General features: G+C 37.2%; 1 protein-coding gene across 10 annotated transcripts in view; it reads left to right on the top strand.

Moving 5' to 3' along the window:
- Positions 1 to 19,255, top strand: part of LOC140517695 (prostaglandin reductase 2-like) — a 76,268-nt gene that overhangs the window by 41,859 nt on the left and 15,154 nt on the right. For 9 of the 10 annotated variants that reach the window (XM_072629160.1, XM_072629155.1, XM_072629154.1 and 6 more), the window contains 5 exons: positions 4,536 to 4,654; positions 11,544 to 11,735; positions 13,934 to 14,104; positions 15,266 to 15,475; positions 18,462 to 18,583. In XM_072629160.1, the coding sequence (XP_072485261.1) occupies positions 4,536 to 4,654; positions 11,544 to 11,735; positions 13,934 to 14,104; positions 15,266 to 15,475; positions 18,462 to 18,583 (814 nt within the window). The remainder of the gene's footprint in view (positions 1 to 4,535; positions 4,655 to 11,543; positions 11,736 to 13,933; positions 14,105 to 15,265; positions 15,476 to 18,461; positions 18,584 to 19,255) is intronic. The other variant, XM_072629161.1, reaches the window with a different exon arrangement.

Below are 19,255 nucleotides of genomic sequence, written 5' to 3'. Positions count from 1 at the left end.
TAGGCTTAAGACATCACTAAGTCAGCTACGGGTCAGGGCTGATTAAGGAATACCAGGCTGCTCTTATCAATGTCTTGTTAGACAAGATAAATGTAAGGGAGTATACGTATGTCTAAGTCTAGGATACATACGATTGGTCAGGGAGTAGTAAATGTGGGAATGACCCAGTGCACAGCCAGTTCAGCCAGTACACAGCTGGTTCAGACTAATAAATTCTATAGGTGCAACTGGTTACTGTATCAGGAAGGGAGATACTTGTTGTTGCTGGGGCAGACAGTGTCCTTGAGCTGGGGAGAAACTGCCTGGGGTAGTGTTTTGAGGCTAGGGAGAAATGTGATATTTAGAGTGAAATGTGATTTCAGAATTGGGGTCCAAGCACATGCACCCAAGCATCAAAGTAACCTAACAAAGCTAAGCCTAGGTCTTACTCCATATTGACTGCTCTTTCCACTGAGTAGTGCCGTTATTATATGGATTGATCACATTATTGGTTTTCCATCCAGCTGCACATAATTGGGCAGTTAGCTTTCTTTATCCACAAGATTCCTCCTGTGTATATAGTTAGGCCATACTCTTCTGAGTAATTATGGATGGTTGATGATTTGAAGATTAATTAGTCTTTGTTCCAGAGAGAAGTTTGAGGGTCATAGAAAGCACTGTCCATTTTTTCAAATATGGTCCAACACGATGGATTTAGAGAAACCTGGGGAGACTTATATGAACTGATGCAGAGTGAAATGAACAGAATGAGAACAATTTATATGATAGCATTGTAAAGACAAACAATTTTGAAAGACTTAATAACTTTGGTCCATTCAGTGACTCACCATGATTCTAGAGGACTGGTGATAAAGCATACTACTTGCCTCCTGACAGAGAGGGAATGGGTTCAAGTTGAGACATACATTTTTGGACACAGTTATTGTGGGAATTTGCTTTAATTGACTATTCATATTTATTTCAAAAATTTTTTTTCTTTTTAATTTGAGTGGGAGGAGGAGTTAAAAGTAGTGTTGTCATGAAAAAAAAATCATTAAAATGTTTATGAAATGCTTAGGGGAGGACAGAGAAAGGCCAAAAAGATCACCAAAAAGCTGGACAGCTTTGAAAGTAATATGTTTAATTTAATATATATTTAAATAGAAGAGCAATCTGTATATAATGGTGATTCAGTTTCATGTCTAGTCCTATCTGTTCTACTACACATATGGAAGTGTTCATTTTAGTTGATGTTTGTAAAGATCAGGATTAAAAAAATGGGAGAAAAACTCCAATTGAAATCTGATCTACTTTCTTCCTTCTGGGCCTAGTTCATTGTCCATCTGCGGTATCTGTCCAAGATATGTACTGATAGACTAGCTATGTAGGTTGTCCTTTCTACTAAATATCATAGTCTTAAGGAAGGACATTCTGTTTAAAAAATAAAATGATCATTTCTTCCCTCACTTGTAACAAAAAAGTGCAGCTAAATAAAATAAATCAATTCAGATAGGGGGCATTCTGCTTCTACTTGATTCTTCCTGTGAACTCCTTTATTATGGATCTCATGGATAAGACCCTTCTGTGTTCTAGGAATTGGTGTAATCAGCACAAATGTCATCCATAAATAGGATTACCTAGAAGATCTTACCAAGTTGTAGGAATAAATTTTATACTCGGTATTTTCATCACAAGCCTGCCAGAAACATTTATTGTTAATTTAGACTATCCTCATTTAGTATATCTACTTGGAAAGAAAAAATGCCAACCTACAACCCTGAAAGTTTCTCTCAACCAAGCAGTTTGGGAGTTAGAGCATTAGTGTGATAATAGATAAAATTCCAAAATGAGATAAAACATTGTTATGGCGCTTAGGGTAAAGTTCAGTTAATATTTTGCTTCATTAAAAAGAACAATATTTATATAATTTTCTTCACACCATGAGGAAGTATTTTCTTAAAATCATTTCAGCCCTCTTTGACCATTCCCTTTAAGGATTCTCCTTTCCAGCTGATCACTGTTGTTAAACAATCCCTCTACACTTCTCTTATCAACTCACTATCTACTCTTCTCAGTGGCTCTTCCAAACCTTTTCATACCTCCTTAAACCTCTCAAGGCTTCCCTTCCCCAGACCCTTTTAACTGAGAACCATTCCTCATATTTTGCTGAAAAAATGGAGACTGTTTGTGGAGAGCTCCCCCTTCTCCCATCCTCCTCTTATCACTCAGATGCCTTCTGCCACCATTTCTTCACCCGTCTCATGAAGAGTTGGCCCTACTCCTTGCCAAGGCAAGCACCTCAGCAGGTGTAAGAAATGCCATTCCATCTAGTCTCCTCTAATAAATTGCCCCCTGACTCTTTCCAAACTATCTACAAACATGCCTATGTCTCCTCCATCCTTAAAAAATCCTCATGTGATCCTTCTATCCCCACCAACTATCATTTCATATCTCCCCTGTCTTTTGTAGCTAAACTCCTTGAGATGACTGTCTATGATACGTAGCTCCAGCTTTTTCCTCTCATTCTCTTAGTAACTCGATAACCTGGCATTCAACCTCATCTTTTCCGTTTCATCTGTTGTCTTCTTCCCTCATCCCTTACTTCACCCCCCTGGAAACCCTTCCTCTAGTGTAAGATGGTGTGCTGTCGTAGCACTGTACACATATGCACACAATGGACACAAACACTATGCTCAATGAGGTAGGAAAGGGATGGTGGCGTCCAAGGACGGTTTCCAGGCCCTGAGAAGTTTAGTTGGGCAATTGCACAGTTTTCGGGAGGATAAAACAAGATATACTTTGTATCCTTTAAATGACAATATAAATGTGGCCATTTATTATTAGCTTTATGAGGATAGAATCAGTAATCAGAAAAATTCAAATTCAAGCAACTCTGAGGTTAATTTTCATGTCATGCAAATGGGGGAGGGAGGGGATAAGCATTTACATAGTGCTCGGCACTGCGCTAAGCATTTTACAAATGTCTCATTTGATTGAATCGGAAAAGCTGACTAAAAAAAATGGAAACAGTTGATTTTTGTTGGGTCTTTGAAAGACAGACACATTAATAGACTGTTTTTAGAGCTGTGACTATTATGGATAAGAGTTTTTAATTGTGCAAAAAAAGTGTCTATAGTGTCCATACCCTTTTGACTCAGTGATTCTACCATTAGGCATATATCTTGTATAGTCCTATAGAAACAAAAGTAGTATGTGCAAAAATATTAATTGCATCACCCTGGTGATTTCAAAGATTAGAAACAAAGTGGGTGCCCCTCAAGTGGAGACTGTCCTCTGAATATAATGGAATATTATTGTGCATTAAGGAGTGATGAGTGTGTCTCTGGGCAAGACACTTAATCTCTCAGTGCCTCAAGAAAGCAGGCAAGTTTGTAAGTTGTAGAGTGAAAATAAGGAGTCTCAATACTTGGGTTCTTGATCTTTTAACTGAATATTTCTGAGCATGCCATTTATAAATGCATAAAATAAAATCCACAGTATGACAAAGGAAACAGTAATAATGGGGAATTGAGAGAAAAATGGAAATGTTCATTCACTTCATGGGCAATGTGAACTTATGCAGAGCAAAATATGCAGCAGTAAAAGAACAATATACACTAGGACCACAATGACGTAGATGAAAAAATTAAAAGAAAGTTGAACAGTGAGTAATTGAAAAACCAGTAAAGATTCCAGAAAACAGATAATGAAACATAGTACCCTCCTCATAGTGAAGAGGTAAGTGACTTCTAGGGCCTGATGTCATATATGTTGTCAGATGCAGTCTCTTTATCAGATGTTTTTGCTTAACTGTTTTTCTTTATCACACAGGAGAGTTGGGGGTGGGGGGGATTCCAAGAAATGACTGAGGTAAATACAATAATAATTAATAAAACTTCAAACACTATTTGTGTTTCAAAGGAATGTTTTTGAGAAAATCATCAGAAATTGGAAAATAATTTAGTCTAGGTCATTGGAAATTGTAAGGAAATGCAGCTCAAAATAAAGCATTCTTCAGTTCAAGTCAACAAGCATTTATTAAATGCCTTCTAAAACACTGGGGATACAGATTAATAATAAAAAAGAGTCTTTATCTTCAGAGACTGCTTGCAATCTAATGGGGGGGCAGGGGGAACTGTAGTGCAGCACCAGGGGGTGCCCAGTATGGGGGCATCATGATGTGCCCTGAATTGGAAACCAAGCAGAGCTGTTGGTGGAAAATGGAATTACCTGCCAAATTCTGAGCTCTCTTTAAAGGTTTTGGGAAGAGCTTATTGCTTTACTCCAGCCCTCTGATCAGAGGTGAGAGGTAACTGAGAAAGTTGAGAAAGTGTTATCAAAAACTGTATCAGTCTGCATGGCAGTTGATCAGCTTATCCTGGTGGAGGCAGGATGTGCTGTGGAGTGGAAACCAGTAGAGCTGCTGGTAAGAAATGGACATCTAAAGTGAAAAAGGTAATGACAGCTAAAGGGAATTATTTTAGAAAATAATTGTTAAAAGAATGATTATTCAAAAATATTTATATTGCCCTTTTGTTTATCCACCATTATTTTAGGAATACATGGTGTTCCAGTGGCAGAGAATTTCCGCACAGAAGAGGCTAATTTACCAGATAAATTAAACAAGGGACAAGTAAAAGTCCGAACTCTCTATCTCTCTGTGGATCCTTATATGGTAAGTAGCAAGGTGCTCTGATTAAAATAACAGTGATGGTAATTTTTTATGAGAATAAGTTACATGTGCATGTAGGGTATTATTGAAAAGGGCATTATAAGGGAACAATTAGACTTGTACAAGCATAAACCATACTTTAGCCATCACACCATTGACTGAAAGGCATAGAGAATATAAAATTCCACTCTGCCTATTGTTTGTTGGCTATAAAAAAGCATTTGATTTAGTCAGACAAAATGCTGCCTTACAAGCTTTCCTCTAACAAGATGTCTCCCTGTATATGTCAGAATTATGAGATTCCTTGAAAGATGTGGGAGATAACCTTTTCTTACAATCTTGTGGCCTTTATTTTGTGTGAGATACATGCTTATCTGAGATGTTCAACTTTGTCATGCAGGAGCTTAAGCACGGAGTTCAAGTCAGAATGGAACTCCTTACAGAAAAGTTCCCTGAATCTTCCTTTTTGTGGCTGACATTGTAGTGAATTCGTTTAGTCCTGAATATTGCAGAGCCTCCCTTTAAAAATATTTTATTTTTCTTATTGTGAACTTGATAAACATCAACAAAAATGAATGTTTTCTATAGAAAAACTGGAAATGAAGATTCCCTATGAAACCTCTAATACATAGTTTTTATCATTCAAATTTAACATGGTAGTTCTAACACTCCTGTTTTTCTTTGTCCCTTTCTGTGTCCCTTTCTTATTTCTTCTCTCTTCTATTTTTCAAAAATATTTGCTGACACTTTTTTCTTAATTTTCTTTTTTTCTTTCTTTTTTAAGTAAGGCTATCAGTACCACCCCTTCTCCTACCCAGAACAAAAGTCCTTCCTTGTAACAAGTAAGGATAGTTACTGAAAACAAAGCCATACATTGGCTGTTTCAGTCTCATTCTGCATCTGTGAATCATCACATCTGTGCCAAGTCTTTATCAGTGGTCTTTGCAGTGATCTTACTTAATTTAATCTTTCACAATTGCTATAGTCACTGTTTAATATGATCTCTTGGTTCTGCTCATTTGGCTCTGTTTCCCTCTGAGGTTTCTTTAAGTCTCTCCCTTAGCTTAATTTTTATGGCAAAATAATCAAGAAATCTTTTTTAAGTGTCTACTGTGTGCCAGGCATATGTGCCAAGGAGAGCTAGGTGGCACAGTGGCCGGACACAGATTCAGGAAGACCTGAGCTCAAATGCAACCTCAGATATTTATCAGCTGTGTGATCCTGGGCAAGTCACTTAACCCCGTTTGCCTCAGTTTCTGCATCTGTAAAATGAGCTGGAGAAGGAAATGGCAAGCCACTCTAGTATCTTTGCCAAGAGAAAAACCCTTTATTTGGCAACTACAGCCTTTTCACACCTTTGCTACCTTTCAGTCTTCTTATACCTTACTCCCCCTGCCATGAATTCTACAATCCAGTGACATTGGCTTCCTGACTGTTCCTTGAACAAGACTCCTCCTGACTGCAGGCATTTTTATTGTCTGTTCTTCATGTCTGGAAGGCTCTCCCTCCTATCTCCACCTCCTGGTGTCAATGGCTTCCTTGAAATCCCATCTAACACCATACCCTCAGCAGGAAGCCTTTCCTGATCCCCCTTACTGCTAGCTTCTGCTCTCTGTTAATTATCTCTAATTTTTCTCTGGCTTATTTGGTTTTGTTTTCAACTCATCTCCCCATAAGCCTATGAACTCCATAAGAGCAGGGATTGTCTTGCCATTTTGTATCCCCAATGCTTAGCATAGCACACTAAGGTATTGGAGTATCTTAACTGGGTAGAACGATTAGCAAAGAATGGTACATTGATTGTCTAATGCAGTTTGCTTTTGTTCTTAGAATACCCAACAACATACCTAAGATGTGTGCTTAGTTTGTGGGGATGGCATGATGGAGGCGGCCCTTGAACTGAATCTTAAAGGAAGTCAGATAAAAAAATGTGAAACAGTGGCTAAGTGACTTGCCCATGGTCACATAGCTAGAAAGGGCCTGAGGCCAATTTGAACTCGTTTTCCTAATTCCAGCCCTGACACTGTATCCACTGTACCACTAGCTAAACCTTTATTGAAAGGTTTGCTAAAATATAGGTAAATTATATGCATAGCATTCCCCTCATCTACTCTATTAGTAATCCAAACGAAAAAGGAAATGGGGTTAATTTGCTGTGACTTTTTCTTCATGAAGCCATACTATTTCTTTTTAATCATTGACTTTTGTCTTGCCACTGGACTTCAGTGATTCTGGAGGAGAGAGTAAGGCTGACAAACTTGTGTGACTGCCACACTTCAATACAGTTCCCAAGCAAGTCAAGACATCACCCTCATGATGTTATTGGCCCTCTTTGAGAATGAAGGATAAAGAGCAACAATTTCTTCCCTTTCTAGATCTTTGTTTCTTTTTCTGTATCAATAAATATTTACCTAGCACCTGCTGTTTGCATGGCACCCAATGATAAATTTTTTACAAATTTTTTTACATCATTTTTTTGTCCCTCTCCAATCTTGTGATGCCTTTCCCATTTTCATAAAGATCTTTCAGATATCAGTGATAGTGGTTCAACAGTCATATTTGTCGGTACTTTTGGATTATTTGGGTCAAGTGACTGGTCTTCTTCCAAGACATCTGGGTGCTCTCTTACTCTCTCCTTATATATCTTGAGTATCAATTCCCTGTTAGTTTTGTTCTGTCATTTTTAGCGTAGAGGTCATTATCCTCTGCAGAGAGAAATGAGACAATAAAATAAGATTTGGGGAGTTCTGTCTTCTCTCTGTTGTCAGTTATCCCATCCACCCCAAGCAAAGTTATTTATTTCTTCTTTGTTTCTTCTTTTTCTCCACAGATAGGATTAAAAAGAGAGAGAGACTTTTTGTTGTCCTGAGATTTCCTTGCCAGTTTCAAAAATCTAAGTTTTACTATTCCTAACAATTTTTCTTGTTTTGAGAGTACAGGATTAACTATTTCTAAAAATTTAAGTTCATTTTTATTTTACTTTTAGTTCTATATTCTATCCTTCCTACCCCACCCCAGACAAGAAAAATAAAACCCACACAGATATGTATTGACATGCAAAACAATTTTCTACATTAAATATGTTACAAAGGGAAAAAAGTAAGAAAAAGGATGGAACAGAATAAAATGTTTCATTTTGTACTCTGAGTCTGTCAGGTCTCATTCAAGAGGTTTAGAACATATTTCATGAGGCGTCCTTTGGAATTGTACTTGATCATTACGTTGATTGTGCTATGTTTGTACTTGATTATCTTTGCAAAATTGTTGTTACTGTGTACATTGTTCTTCTGGTTCTGCTCATTGCACTTTGTATCAGTTTGTATAAGTCTTCTCAGGTTTGACTGAAACCATCCCCTTCATCATTTCCTACAGCACAACAGTATTGCATCACATTCATATACCATAACTTGTTCAGTCATTCTCCAGCTGGTGAGCAGCCCCTCAGTTTCCAATTCTTTGCCACCACAAAAAAGAATTGCTACAAATAGTTTTGTGTATATGTGTCCTTTTCCTTTTATCTCATTGGAGTATAGGTCTAGTAGCAGTGCATGTGTTTGTCCTTCATTGCCACAGAAGACCATGCTATCAGAGAAGTAATAACATGACTTGCACTTGACTTTGGTTTTTTTTGAGGGAGGGAGGGCTGTGCAGGTCACCAACCTCACTTCTCCTCCAGAGCCATCTGAATCCAGTGACTAGATATTCATCAGGATGACTGGAGATGACCCAGGATGAGGCAATTGGGGTTAAGTGACTTGCCCAAGGTCACACAGCTAGTGAGCGTCAAGTGTCTGAGGTGTGATTTGAACTCAGGTCCTCCTGACTCCCGCACTGGTGCTCTATCCACTGCACCACTTAGCTGCCCCCTAGTAGCGGTATTGCCGGGTCAAAGGGTAGCTTTTTGGAGCATAGTTCCAAACTGTTCCCTAGAACTGTTATTATTATTTTAGAGCACTTTTTTTAATATGGCTATTGATAGCTTTGGTTTCTTCTTGCAAAAGTTGTCTTTTCCTATCCTTTGACTATTTATCATTTGGGGAATGACTCTTATTCTCATACATTTCACCCAATTCCCTATATATTTTAGAAATGAGACCTTTATCAGAGAAACACCGCAAAGATTTTTTTCCTAGTTCCCTGTTTTTCTTCTAATTTTAGCTGCATTGGTTTTGTTTGTATAAAAAAAAAAACCTTTGATTTAATATTATCAAAATTATCAATTTTACTTCCTGTAAATCTCTCTCTTGATACAAATCCTTGCCCTCTCCATAGATCTGATATGTAATGTCTTCCATATGCCTCTGATTTGCTTGTGATATCACTCTTTATGTTTTCCCTGTAGTTTTTGTCAGATATTGAGCTCCTGCTCTACTAGCTGGTAACTTTGGATTTATCAAGCACTATGTTACTATGCTCCTGTTTCTCCATGTTGTGTACTTAATCTGTTCCACTGATTAGTCTCTCTGTTTCTTACCAAGTACCAAATGGTTTTGATAATTATGGCCTGGTAATATAGTTTGAGATCTGATGTTATTAGTATTACTTCCTTACATTTTTTCCATGGGTTCTCTTGATATCCTTAACCTTTTGTTCCCCTAGATGTGTTTTGTTATGATTTTTCTAGCTTTATAAAGTAATTCTTTAGTAATTTGATTATTATGTCATTGAATAAGTAAATTAATTTTGGTAGTATTGTCATTTTTATTAAATTGACTGAGCTGACTCATGAGCAATTAATATTTCTCTAGTTATTTAGATGTCTTGATTTCTGTGAAGTGTTTTAGAATTGTGTTCATATAATTCCTGTGGTGGGCAGACTCACAAGTTTTTTTTTACCATGCATAGTTATTTTAAATGGAATTTTTTCTCTTTCTGTTTCTTTCTTCCGTTTTTTTGTCCTTTTTTTTTTTTTTTTTTGGTCTACCATGATTTGCATAAGACTTTGCCATCATCCTCTGTTAGCTGCCTTTTTTTCCCATCTACTGAACATTTCTTTTCAAAACCCAAGGTTGTTGGTGAATTCCTGTGCATACAAAATTATCTTTTCATTCTAAGGTTCTTTGAGGGGTACTGTCTTTTGCCTCTTTTTGTGTAATGTTTTAGCACAGTGCTTTTTGGTGCTTAACAAATTTTTATTGAATTGAATCTTTTCAGACAAATTCCATTTTAGAGTAATTTCTCTTTGAGCTTTGAGAACTTCATTATTAAATATCTCCCAGTCCTCCTGAGATGACATTCTCAGAAGCATTTTACTCCATGAGATCTTACCTTTGTTTGCCACAGAAGACCATGCCATCAGAGAAGTATTGACATGACTTGCACTTGACTTTGTTTTCTTTTTGAGTGAGGCAGGGCTGTGCAGGTCACCAACCTCATTTCTCCTCCAGAGCCATCTGAATCCAGTGACCAGATGCTCATCAGGATGACTGGAGATGAACTGAACTCTTTAAAATTGGACTTTTTAAATTTAAAATTAATTTTTATTTTTTTATTTTTTAAATTTAAAATTTAAGGTTCATAATACATACTGTCCAGATTTCCTCTCCTCTGCCCTTCCTTATGTACAAACTCTCATAGGAAGTGATCACTTCTACCTAGCGTCTCATCATTTCTCCCTCAGCAACCAGTTTTTCCCTGTTAGTGAGACTTAGATTCAGAGTAGAAATTCTCCTTTTGAAGGATGAAATTGGCACTAAGGGAGAAAATTATTCTTAGCTCTTCTGCTGGATAATTGAAATCCCCCATCCCTAATATATCATATCTCCATGCCAGGCCTGTGATATTTCCCAAGCTCCTCATCTGTCTCTTCTTTCTGTCCAGGTGGTCTTTAGTATTCTTATACCTAAAGTTTTATATATTTTCATTGGTTAGCCACCTCATAATTTGTATGTTCTTATGAAAATTGTTCCTCAGAGGCCATTATAATAAATAACACTAAGATCAACAAGTAGTTTAAGTAATCTTATTTAGGTATGTTTCAGAAGCCTTATTTTGTAACATCACTAAAATGGGAGATCTTCATTGATTTCTGTGCAACTGCCTGTTGGAATAAATCATGTGGCTTTGAGCCATTGTCAATGACATTTTTTTTCCTGTTTGAAGGGAATAAGTCTTTCATATTTATATATTATGGTTTGTCACATTTCAGAGAAGCAAAAAGAAGCCTGGTAGCTTGTGGTTTTGTCTGCCTATATTGTTACGGGTTTTTTTTTTATCACAAATTTAAAAAATAGTCTAGAATTGTGTTCTCTATTAGTATTTAACTTCTTTAGGAATTGTTCATTTTGTTGGTAGAGCTGATGAAGATCCAATTGTGCCCTCTTCTGGGGACTCTTGAAGCAACCCTTTAGTTGTGGTTTTCACTGTTAACATGGATAACTTTTTCCTTTCACAAGAATGATATATCTGGAAAAAGCCATACCTGATCTACTTCAACATAGCTCTTTCTAACTGTGGCACCAGAAATGGGTTCGGAATTGAAAACATTACCTTTTAGTCAGAGGTAAAAGATTGAGTAATAAGACCTTGGGAAGAAGGACAACTATGAGAAAAATAAATTTTTTTTTTGCAGATTTGGTGATTAGAAAAATTTGTGAGATACTAATGATTCATGGTTTCATTAGGATATTAAAAATTCTCTCTATCTGTTAAGCAGGCACTTTCTAGTATCTTTTTAAGAGGACTATTTTTAAATAGGCAATAGTTAAGAGAAGAGAAAGGAAAGAGGAAGATAAAGTTTTGTTTTTTATCTCAGAGGAATTCTTCATACTTAATTAACACTATTTTACTTTTTCTCAACACCATTCAGTATATCCCTTTTTAATGGTTTCTAGATAGATACATATAGAGAAGTATTTTCAGAATTCTCCTAATAATTGTTTTTGTTTTTCAGCGTATTAGATTGAATGAAGACACTGGTGCTGACTTTATAAAGCCTTGGCAGCTGTCTGAAGTGATTGATGGTGGAGGTGTTGGAGTTGTAGAAGAGAGTCAATATGAAAATTTAGCTAAAGGCGATTTTGTGACATTTTTTAATTGGCCCTGGCAGACGAAGGCTATTTTAGAGGGAAACACACTTGAAAAGGTAATCTCTAATAATCAATGTGTATACATTTCCTATAATTCCCAATTCCTTTTTTTCCTTGGCATTTGATTCTGCTTAATATCAAGAACATAATGAAATCATCCAGTTTCTTCTGCCTACTAATTCGTTAAATGTGATAACATGTAGCAAAATCTATACCAACAGTTAATTGATTATTTTGTCTTCCAAATTCCTTTTTATTGCCTGCAAATTTATATAAGAACAAGTCATATAAAAATTAACTATGTTTTCATTGAAAGTATAGTTAATGAGCTTCATCTGCTGTCGAATTTACAGGAGAAGCAATTATTCTTAAACTGAAATCAAGGGACCTTAGTCACTCCATCTAATAACCAGAGGCTTTGTATGATTTGTATGAATTGAAAGTTTACGTGGAAATCCTCCCCTCCTCTTAACTTCCCACTCACCAGTTGGCCTGCCTTAGGACTTGAAACTTTTCATCACGTGTTAAAAACAACTGCTGGCGTACACATGTGTTATTACTACTGTTCTATAGGCATTAGTGTGGCACATCTCAGCTAGAGTTTTTCCTAACAGACGGAGATTTTTAAAGGACTAATTTAGAAGACAGTTAAGTTTTGAAAGGAGAATATAGGAAAAAGCATCAAGAACTTGGGTTGCTGCTGACTGAAGGAATGTTGCATCTGAGAGCTAAGCAGCTGAAAGGCAGTATGGGGACAAGGACTGCTTAGGGGAAGGAAAGGTGTTTAAGGGGCACTAGGATACAGAAAAAGAAAGGAAGAGCTCCTGAAATCACTTCACAGTTTTGCCTAATACCGGCCCTGATGACAGCCGCTAATAATTTGCAATACCTGCCTTACAGGGTTATGAGGAAATTGCTTTGCAAACTTTAAACTGTTATTATACAAATGAGGAGTTATTATTATTTCATTTTGGTAATTGACCTACAAATCATATCGTAGTTGGAAGGAACCTTCCCTCATTTTATGGATCAGGAAACTGAAACAAAGGAAGATAGAGTTTCTTTCCCAAGATCACAAAGCTAATTAATGGAAGAGCGATGTAGAAAAGAAGATAAAAAACACAAACCTTGAGCAGCTGAAGCAGAGATCCAGACCTTTCACATTCATGGCATTTTTTTGTTGATGAAAGAATTATCATAGCTTCCCTTCCTCCCCACTGAAAACCCTTGTAACTCTGCATATAGTACAGCTGAACAAATTGCCATTTTGTCTGTGTGTGTCTCACTGTGCCTTATTCTGCACCCTGAGTTGATCACCTTTCTGTCAGGAGATAGATGGCATTTTTCATCATTGGTCTTCTGGAATTATGTTTGTTCATTGCATTGATTAGAGTTCTTAAATCCTCCAAAATTGTTTTTTTCCCCCAATATGGATATAGTTTAAATTATTTTCCTGGTTCTGCTCACTTTACTCTGCATAAGTTCAAGCAGTCCCAGGTTTCTCTGAAATTATTTCTTTCATTAATTTTTTCTTATAACACAGTAGTATTCCATTATATTAATGTGCCATAATTGGTTCAGCCATTCAAATGATGGGCACCCTATCAGCTTCCATTTCTTTGCCACTATAAAAAGTCCTACTGTAAATATTTTTATACATATCGGACATTTTCCTTTGATTTCTATACCACTAGTAGTGGTACAGCTAGGTTAAAGGGAATGTACAGTTTAATAACTCTTTGGGTATTGTTCTCAATTTCTTTGCAAAATGGCTGTATCATTTGCTCTACCAATAGCATGTCAGTGGCCCTGTTTTCCCAGTCACATCATTTGATATTTTGGAGGGTGAACTTGGGCTTGAGGCTTTGATGATAGATTCCATATTCTAATGTTGCCATTTTTGCATGATGGTTTGTCATAGTGTTCCAGTAAGGAAAACTCCTTCTACCAATGCAGATTGGCAACTGTTCAGCAGCTGAGTGTGAGTTGTTTGTGGTCACTAAGAGGTTATGTGACTTGCCCACAGTCACACAGCCAATTGTGACAGGCAAAACAAGGTCTTCCTGAGTTCTAGCCCCAACTCTATATCTGCTTTGCCATACTTTCTTCAGTCCAACTTTTATACTTTAGTTCTCTAAACATATAGACAGTTTACCATACCAGAAATTATATAGAAATTTCCACCAATGTTTCCTGTTTAAACTTTAATAGAAATCTGTGGTGTGATATAAAATATGTGCATATTTTGTTTTAGGTAGACCCACGAGTTGTAGATGGGCACCTTTCTTACTTTCTTGGTGCTGTTGGTACAACAGGATTGACTTCTTTACTTGCAATTAAAGAACAAGGTCACATAACTGCTGGTTCCAACCAGACATTGGTTGTCAGTGGAGCTGCAGGTGCTTGTGGATCATTGGCTGGCCAGGTAAACTTTTCTCATGATTGCTTACTTGGTTTTTAAAAAGATATCTATAACTGAAGTCTCAATACAACAATAGATGGGAAGAAGTATATGACTGAGAAGTATATGTAATGTTTTGCCTAAATATTTCTGATAGAAGTGTTGTGTGTAAGTAGTCCATTATATTAGTTATTGTTAAAAATAAGGATATTGTGATTTGAGGATGTGTTTGGGGCTAGTTCTCCATTTATGAGAAATTTAGAAAAAACAGACTTAGATGTGACTGAATGCTATGATGGAAATAATTAGGAAAAAAAAGCTGCCTCTCTGAAATTTCATATTCTAATGAGTAAATCTGCTAAAACCATAACTAATCTGGATTTTTTTTTTTAAAAAATCCAAATAAAAGATAAATCATTGGGCACAAAAATCTAGAATTTAGTACAGACATAGTTTAATGTTACTCTAAATAATGTCATTTTACAATAACATCTTAATACATTATAACCAAACAACACTACAACATTGTGAAACTGTTACACCATAATTTGGTACAAATCAAATAACTGGTAACAATCTGAACTTGTGTTTAGTCCCCATTGGCCTTAACTTTTGAACATCAGTTGGATTATTGCTGTGTTCGGAAGTATTATTTCTATGGAACTACCTGCTCCCTGGTTGTTTTACCTGATGTATTTTTTTCAGAACCAAATGTAAAAATGCCCTGAGAGCATGTTTTTAAACATTTCTACAATATTTGTATTTTATAAATGAATATAATAAACATGTATTCATAATGAGAACTTACAGAAGTGTAATTTAGTCTGAATGTGCTTTTGGCATCTCTCAGGCTCAGACAATTAGGTTCCCATGTAGCGTTGTGATTTGTTAATGATCCAGTGATTCCTTTAATAAAATCATATCTAAGATTTCTATTTATAAACTCGAAAGTCACTGTGTTCTATTTCTAGCTTTATGATTTGTTTTAAACATCATATTATATCCCATATCATTGTATCTTTTTAAGTCTTTCAGTCTCCTTTGACAAAAAGTTTAAAAATTCTGACCTGATCTGAACTGTTGTAAATGCAGCACCTACTTGTATCAGCTTACAGCTTTTCCACCATTCCAGGTGCTGTTATAAAAATATAAAACCATTTAATTTTCAAACTTTTATTCTTATAGATTGGCCGTTTGGAAGGCTGTTCTAAAGTGGTGGGAATTTGTGGAACAAATGAGAAGTGCTCCATCTTGGTCTCAGAACTGGGCTTTGATGCTGCAATTAATTATAAGAAGGGGAATGTGGCAGAACAACTCCGTAAGGCTTGCCCATCTGGAGTGGATGTGTACTTTGACAACGTTGGTGGTGTCATCAGTGATACTGTTATACGCCAGGTAATTGATGACTTCCTGCTATAAATTTGAATAAACTGTTTTTATTTCTTTTGTATGTGTGTGTGTGTATATATATGTGTGTATAGGAATGTCTATTTACACACACACACACACACACACACACACACACACACACACACACACACACACACACACACACACACACACACACATACACACACACACACCCCTACTTTGTTACTCTGAGCCACCAGCCAAAAAAACAGTTCTGCAAAGTTCAAATATAGAACAACCTGATACTTTATTATTATATTCTGCTAACTAATGCTGCTTACTATGTACTTTGTATCGCAGACTTTCAATAAGAACAATCACTCAATAAGCACTGTTTAAGCACCTACTAAGTATCACGCACTGAGGATACAATGACAAAAACAAAATACTTGTTTCTCTGCTATTGTAGGATACATTGTATACATTCATAAATGTATAAAAAATAAATACAAGGTAGTTCTGGGAGACGGAGGGCATTAGTAGCTCCTGGAATCAAGACTGTGAATCTGGTCCTTCAGCTGATTCTTGAAGGAACATAGGAATTCCAAGAGATAGCGGTGAGAAGAAAATGCGTTTTAGGCATTTGGGGACAGCCCATGCAAAGGCAGCTAGGTGACACAGTGGTTACAGCTCCAGGCCTGGAGCCAGGAACTTCAGATCACATGAGGCCTCAGACACTTATTAGCTATGTACTGGGTAAGTCATTTACTTTGTTTGCCTCATCTGTAAAGTGATCTGGAGAAGGAAATGGCAAACCATTTTTACCAGGAAAACCCCAAATGGAATCACAAAGAGTTGGACAAGACTGAAAATGACTGAACAACAACAGTGCAAAGGCAGGGAAATGGGAGATGGAGCATTGTGAGTGAGAACCACAGGTAGGCCAGAGGAGAGTTACATGTAAGAAGACTGGAAAGGCAGGAAGGGGCCCATCTGTGAAGGTCAGTAAGTGAAAAAAGAGGAGTTTTTATTTGATCTTAGAGGTAACAGGGAGCCCCTGAAGTTTATTACGTTTAGGAGTGATGTTGTCAGACAGGCGCTTTAGGAAAATCACTTTGGCAGCTTTGTGGAGGTTGGAGTGGAGAGCAGAGACACTTGAGGAAGGGAAGCTGCTACAACAGTCCAGGCAAGAGGTGTTGATGGCCTGAACTAGCATGGTGACAATGTGAATGAAAGAAATTTCAAAGAAGGAGAAATGACAAGATCTGCAACTGACTAGATATATAGGGTGGGTAAGAGGGAGGAAAGTATAATGAGAGCAAGGCTAATGGCCTGGGATAGTACTGGAGATTGGAGGAATTTGGAGGTCATGATGAACATGAAGAATAGGTTTGAAAACAGTAAGGCCTTATCAGACTCTGAAAATAAATACTCAAAGAGCCACAGAGGTTTTACACCGGCTGTTAAACTCTGAAAATACCAAAGAGCTCACAGAGGCTCTACACCAACTGTTAACTCTGACCAAAGAGCTATAGAGGTTTAGCAAAAACTTTATACCAAAAATCAACTCTGAAAAACAAAATCAAATCAAATCAAAGAGGTTACAGAAAAAAGCCTTCTTTATTCCACTGGAGTGGGGAAACTTGACGTGTGTGCCGGGCTCTCCTCTAAGACCAAGGCAGCAAGGCTAAGCCTTCTTACATGTAGTTGTGGCTAGACAAAGAAGGAAGCAGCGAGGTATGACCACACTAGTGAGGTGCAGCTGTGACAGTGAGGTGAGTTTATATACTGACAAAAAGTCTATTCATGGCCGGGTGTCATGACCAGAACATGGTTCCTTTAGGTGCTTGTCTGAACTCAGGGACCACCTGGAGCTGGTTTAAGCCAATTCTATGACTTAGCTGCTGCAGAGTTCATCCAGAGGGTGAATGCAAAGGATTATTCCTATGCCAAGCTCAGGGCACATGTTGATGCTGGGTCTTAGCTCTGGAAAACATGGTCTCTTCTAATAGTAAGAAAACAGAGAAGCAAAAAGAAGAGTACTCTTAGTTTGGGAGTCCTGATAGCATACAGACAGATGGAACTATAAGAGATCAGAATACTACAGAGCTGAGGTGGAATGAAGAAATGGCTCATGGGAGTTAAGTAGATTGAGGAACTGGGAGGTTAGAGTATTTATGGGAATAGCAAAATGCATGTTGAGTTCCTTAATATAAATCATGAACTTGGATGGAAAGGAGCCAAGGTACTGAATTCCTTGAAAAAGGAGGAATGTCCTAGGGCTTGGTAGATAATAGACACCTGAATGTGAGTAAGAAATATGGATAGTGACTCTTAAATGAGGACAGTTTGCTTTGCTGAGTGATGGTAGAAGTATTCCATCTCTCCTCCTGGGACCAGTGAGTTGGGGAGTGTGAAAGAAGGTGCAGCCCATCCTAGAAAGAATGCAAGTGATGAAATATCATTGAATGTCAGGTCTCAATAAGTGCCAGAAGATGGAAGTAGCATGAGAGAAAAAGACCTAAGAATCAGAGAAATTTGTTAATTATATAGAACAAGACTTCCAGAGGATAGAATAGCAGGGGTGAAAGGACATGGAGCCAGATGTTTTGTTGAACATTTAGCTCTTTGCTAATGACCAGGCAGCTACTGCATTTCAGGCAGCATGCAGAGCTGGGGACACAGTGACAAAAATGAAACAGTCCTTGCCCTCAAGGAAGGCATTCTATCAAATGAGATAATCTAATCCTTTTCACATTAATTTTTCCAAATTGTTTCTTTATAAGTAATAAGCTTTTGTTGTCTTTTATATTCATAAATATGTGTCATGGATAGAGTCTTCCCCCCAAAAAATCTCTTAAGTTACTATTAATGGAATATTCAGGGGTTTTGTTTTCTGTGGGCTTCCAAGGATTCTTTCATTGACACTTATTCTATCAAAACATACTTTTCATAAAGCAGCTCTATCTGTAGTAACTTTAGAGAAAAATCTGTTTCTTGGGGGGATAGTAATCATTTTTTTTCTGAATAGATGAATAAGAACAGCCATGTTATCCTGTGCGGTCAGATATCTCAATACAATAATGATATGCTTCATCCTCCCCCATTGCTGCCTGAAGTAGAGTCAATTCTGAAAACAAAAAACATCACAAGGTATTCTTTTTTTTCCATATTTACTACGATATTAAAACCATGTATGCATATACTATATGTATGTACAAATATATACACACATAGATATACTTTTTTGCCCAGAGCTGTTCCCTCATCCCATTGGAATCTCATAAACATTTATTAAGTACCTACTATGTGCCAGGCATTGTGCTAAGTGCTGGGGATACAATTAGTAAAAAGAAAGACAGTTCTTACTTTCAAGGAGCTTACAATCTAATAGGGTAGAGACAACATACAAAAGGATACAGGAAAGGTAGGGAGCACCTGGGAGCACCTTGTTCCCTGGAGTTGAGACCAGGCAGAGAAGCAGTTGCAAAATGGATAGAGGAACTGAGAGCCTAGTTCCTGCCCTCTGTAAAGGAAGGCTTTGGGAAGCATTTGATACTTCACCTGCCAGCCCTCCAGTCAGAGGAGAGAGGAGACTGAAAGCGGTCATGTCAATCAGGGCTTGATTCACCATCATGGTGATGAGATTAGATGTAATGAGCTTATCGTGGAAGGGGCATCTTGTTCCTTGGAGTAGAAGCCTTGCAGAGTAATGATGTGCATTTAAAACCACATGAAGCCCAGTAAATACGTTTTGTTAACTCAGAAAATGATTTTGACATTGACTCCCTGATACCTTTTATTTTCATAACATTTGTCAAACCA

Source organism: Notamacropus eugenii, chromosome 1 (genome assembly GCF_028372415.1).
Source record: "Notamacropus eugenii isolate mMacEug1 chromosome 1, mMacEug1.pri_v2, whole genome shotgun sequence".
NCBI classification, from domain to species: domain Eukaryota; kingdom Metazoa; phylum Chordata; class Mammalia; order Diprotodontia; family Macropodidae; genus Notamacropus; species Notamacropus eugenii.
Note: the sequence above shows the minus strand (reverse complement) of the source record. Positions and strands in the feature narration are given on the sequence as shown.